General features: G+C 48.5%; 1 protein-coding gene across 1 annotated transcript in view; it reads right to left on the bottom strand.

Annotated features, from left to right (window-relative positions):
* The window catches only part of Wnt3a (wingless-type MMTV integration site family, member 3A), a 31,167-nt gene that overhangs the window by 4,743 nt on the left and 22,285 nt on the right, over nucleotides 1–4,139 (bottom strand). The window contains exon 3 of the mRNA XM_005414244.2: nucleotides 407–672. Within this exon, the coding sequence (XP_005414301.1) occupies nucleotides 407–672 (266 nt within the window). The remainder of the gene's footprint in view (nucleotides 1–406; nucleotides 673–4,139) is intronic.

Below are 4,139 nucleotides of genomic sequence, written 5' to 3' on the forward strand. Positions count from 1 at the left end.
CCTGTCCTATCCCATCCATCCAATCCATCCAATCCATCTATTCCATCCATACAATCACCTGTCCTATCCCATCCATCTAATCCATCTAATCCATCTATCCCATCCCATCCATCAGTCTTCTCCTGTCTGTCTCCCCCTTCTTGCCTGGTCACCTTCCATGTGTGTACCTCCTCATGGCAGAAATCCCTACCATGCTCCATGGCTGCCTCATGATCTCCCTTCCTGACCCAGGCAGGCCAGGCCTTAGCCCTCTTTCTTCCTATGGCCCTGAGTGTACAGGTGGGCTTGTCACCTTGGAGGAATGCATCAGATGGCTCTGGCCTTCACACATCCCTGGGCAGTGGGCGAACAGTCCTCTTGCCTAGCCATCACCCCACCAGGAAGCCCCTGTGGCCCCGGGACATACCTGGCGCCCTGCCTCATTGTTGTGGCGGTTCATGGCTGAGCGGGCATCTGGCCGGTTCTCCCGGGCATCTGCAAATTCTCGGGACACCATCCCGCCGAACTCGATGTCCTCGCTGCAACCGCCCCACTTCCAGCCCTCACCTGGTGTGCCCTGGTGGCGGGTGCTACAGCCGCAGATGGCAGCCGAGCCCTCCGCACAGGAGCGGGTCACGGCAAAGGCCACACCGGCTGAGGCAATGGCATGAACAAAGGCGGACTCCCGGGTGGCTGTGGACAGAGAAGAGATGGGCCTTAGCGGGCAGGGTGGGGGCTGGGTGGGGGCATGGTGGGTGCCCATGAACTAGGACCAAGGAGGAGAGCTTCTCAGAGAGCAGCCATGGAGGCTTCGCTGCCTGTGCCTTGGGTCTCATCCATAAAATCCTTGCCCATTGATATCCTGAATCATCACCTCTGCTTGCTGCTAATTGTTTCATAGTTTCAGGTCTTCCACTGAAGTCTTTTGTCCAGTTGGAGCTGTGTACATGGCAAGAGGTAAGGACTGGCTGTCATTCTTCTGCATGTGATTCCCAGCCTTCCAGCCCTATTTATGGAAACATCTGTCCTTCCCCCAGCATATGTTCTCCAGGCCTTTGTTGAAAATCAATTGGTTGTTGATGTGTGGATTTGTATCTGTGATCTCTATTCTGTTCCATTGGTCAGTTTTTATGCTAGTACCATGCTGTCTCAGTTAGAATGGCTTTGTAGTATGCTCAGCCCTAAAAAAGGATGAAAACCTGTCATTTGTGATAATATGGGTAGAACTGGAGGACACTGTGTTAAGTGAAATAAATCAGGATAGAGAGACCAGCACATGTGTTGTGGGAGCTAAAAACTTGATCTCAAAAAGTAGAAAGTGGGGGGCTGGGGATTTAGCTCAGCGGCAAAAGCGCCTGCCTGGCAAGCGCAAGGTCGTGAGTTCGGTTCCTGGTACTGGAGAAAAAAACCAAAAACAAAACAAAAAAAAAAGTAGAGAGTGGGAGAGGAGAAAGGAAGGGGGTTAAGGAGAGGTTACCAAACAATCCAAAATTGCACTTAGATAAGGGGAATAATTTTTTTATTTTATGAAAAAGAGTAAAACAAAATTTCATAACAAAATAATAGGAGAATAACAATAGTTAATACATTGAGTATTGTTACTCAAAGTACAAGATATGGGCATAAACTAGTAGTATGACTATCTTGTATTTTGTTTTTTCCTTTCCCCCTTCCTTCCTAAGGGGAATAAATCCTGATTAACGTGTTAGCTTTTTGTTTCTGTGACAAAATCATCTTAAAGTAGCACGGAATTATTTTGGCTCATGGTTCCCAAGGTTCTAGCCCATGGTCACGGGGCTCTGTTGCTTGTGGGCCTGTGGTAAGACAGAATATCACGATGGGGAGCAAATCAGCCACCTGGTTCTGGGCAGAAGGCTGGGAGAGAGTCGCAAAGGGGCCAGGGATGCATTACACCTCCAAGAGCATCCCCAGAGACCCACTCCAACCAGGCGCCGCCTCCCACCATTGCCTGCACCTTCTATGAGTCCGTGCTCTTCTGAATTCTCCACAACCCAGCCATCCCCACACACTGCCGCAGCAGGATCCAAGCCTTCAGCACTCGAGCTCTCAGGGAAATTTTAGATCCACACCAGCACATATGACTGCAGTCTGCTCGCCCCACAGATGTAGACACAGAGGACTACATCTCTCTCCACTGCCACCCGATCATCTGCCTTTGTCCATGCCATTACCTCAGCTGGTGTGGCCTTTGCTGTGACCTGCTCCTGTGCAGAGGGCGCAGCCGCCGTCTGTGGCTGTAACACCCACCACCAGGGCACACCGAGTAAGGGGTGGAAGTAGGGTGGCTGCTGCAAATGATAACTTGCCATGTATTTTAAAATAGCTAAAAGAGAGGATTTTGAATGTTTTCATCAGAAAAAGTGATGCTTGAGACATGCTAAAAACTTGATTTGATCATTTTAGAACGTATTCCTATACTGAAATATAACAAACACTATGCTCCATGAATAGGTGCAATCATTATATTTCACTAAAAGTTAAACGAATAGAAAAAATTACACCAGGGCCAAGAGGCACTTGGGAAGATTCTCAATACCACTTGTCACGGGGCAATGTACACCAAGGCCAAATGAAGCCCACTTCATTCCTGGGGGATGGCCCAAATCAAGACGCCAGGCCTGCAGGGGTCGGCAAGGCACGGAGGAACCGGCAGCCTCGTGCACAGCTGGGTGAAAGGAATCTCGTTTCCTCCTCTTGGACAACTTTGGGCACACACACCCCACCGGACATGGGTCTCTACTTCAAGGGAAACTGATTCCCAGAGAGGCTCAGAACCAAATACAACAGCACCCGGTACCACAAGAGCCCCAGACTGCAAGCCCACATTCCCACCAACAGGTGGCTGAAAATTCATGGGCGTCCATCACAAAGAATTTACTTAGACCTGTGGTGGTCCCCCCTTAGCAGAGGAGTCAGCTACCCGTGGTCAACCACAGTCTGAAACCACAGAATGAAACACTTCACATGTTTTAAGTGGCACACTGTTCCAAGGGGTGTGATGAAACCTCACGTCCTCCTGCTGTTTTCTGTGAGATATGGCTTGACTGGGATGTCCTGAACTCGTCACCTCATGCCCCTAGATTATCCGACCAATAGGTGCAGTATCATAGTACTTGTGTTCAAGTAACCATTGTTTTACCTAAGGGTGGCCCCAAAGCACAAGAAAAGTAAAGCTGGCCATTTGCATATGCCAAGAAGAATCCAGAAAAAGCTCCTTTCAGGTGTAAAGAAGAGAGCTCTAGACTCTGTGAGGAAAGAAAAGAAATCATAATGGCCAGGCGTGGTGGCGCATGCCTGTAATCCCAGCACTCGGGAGGCTGAGGCAGGAGGATCATTGCGAGTTTGAGACCAGCCTGGGCTACAAAGTGAGCTCAAGGCCAGCCTGACCTGCATAGTGAGACCCTGTCTCAGAAAGACGGAAAAAAAAAAAAAAAGAAAAGAAAAGAAATCATGCTGAAGCCTGGCTGAAGGTGGCCGGCAATACCGGTGCTACCTATGCTACAGTCTAAATACGGGACTGTCTCAAAATTTCCACCATACTTTTCTGTCTAGTGAAAATCTGTTCAGACTCAAAACTCTTAACACATTGTAGTCAAATGTATGGAAAGGAAGGAAGGAATCACGTGACAAAACTATTCTATAAAAGAAGCAAACCCACCAGGTGTGGTGGTGCATGCCTGTAATCCTAGCACTCAGGAGGCTGAGGCAGGAGGGTCACCATAAGTTTGAGGCCAGCCTGGATTACATAGTAAGTTCAAGGCCAGCCTGGACTGCAGAGTGAGACCTTGTCTCAAGAAAAAAAAAAAAAAAAGAAGAAGAAGGAGAAGGAGAAGAAAATGAAGAAGAAAAAGAGAATGAAAGAGAGAAAGAAAAAGAAGAAAATCCATCCAGGGAAGCCAGCTTCCCCAGAGACTTACTGTGATATCATATAGCAATTATTAATTGGGCACTTCTTGCAAAGTGTCAGTTACCTGTCTTTTCTTCCTTCTATCCATCTATCATTACCCATCACTCACCACTCATCCATCTACCACCCACTCACCATCCACCCATCCATCCGTCTATTATGCACCATTTGTCTATCATCCACTCACCACCCATCCCTTCACCCCACCTCCATCCACCCATCCATCCATCCA

Source organism: Chinchilla lanigera, unplaced genomic scaffold (assembly GCF_000276665.1).
Source record: "Chinchilla lanigera isolate Chin_1 unplaced genomic scaffold, ChiLan1.0 scaffold00180, whole genome shotgun sequence".
NCBI classification, from domain to species: domain Eukaryota; kingdom Metazoa; phylum Chordata; class Mammalia; order Rodentia; family Chinchillidae; genus Chinchilla; species Chinchilla lanigera.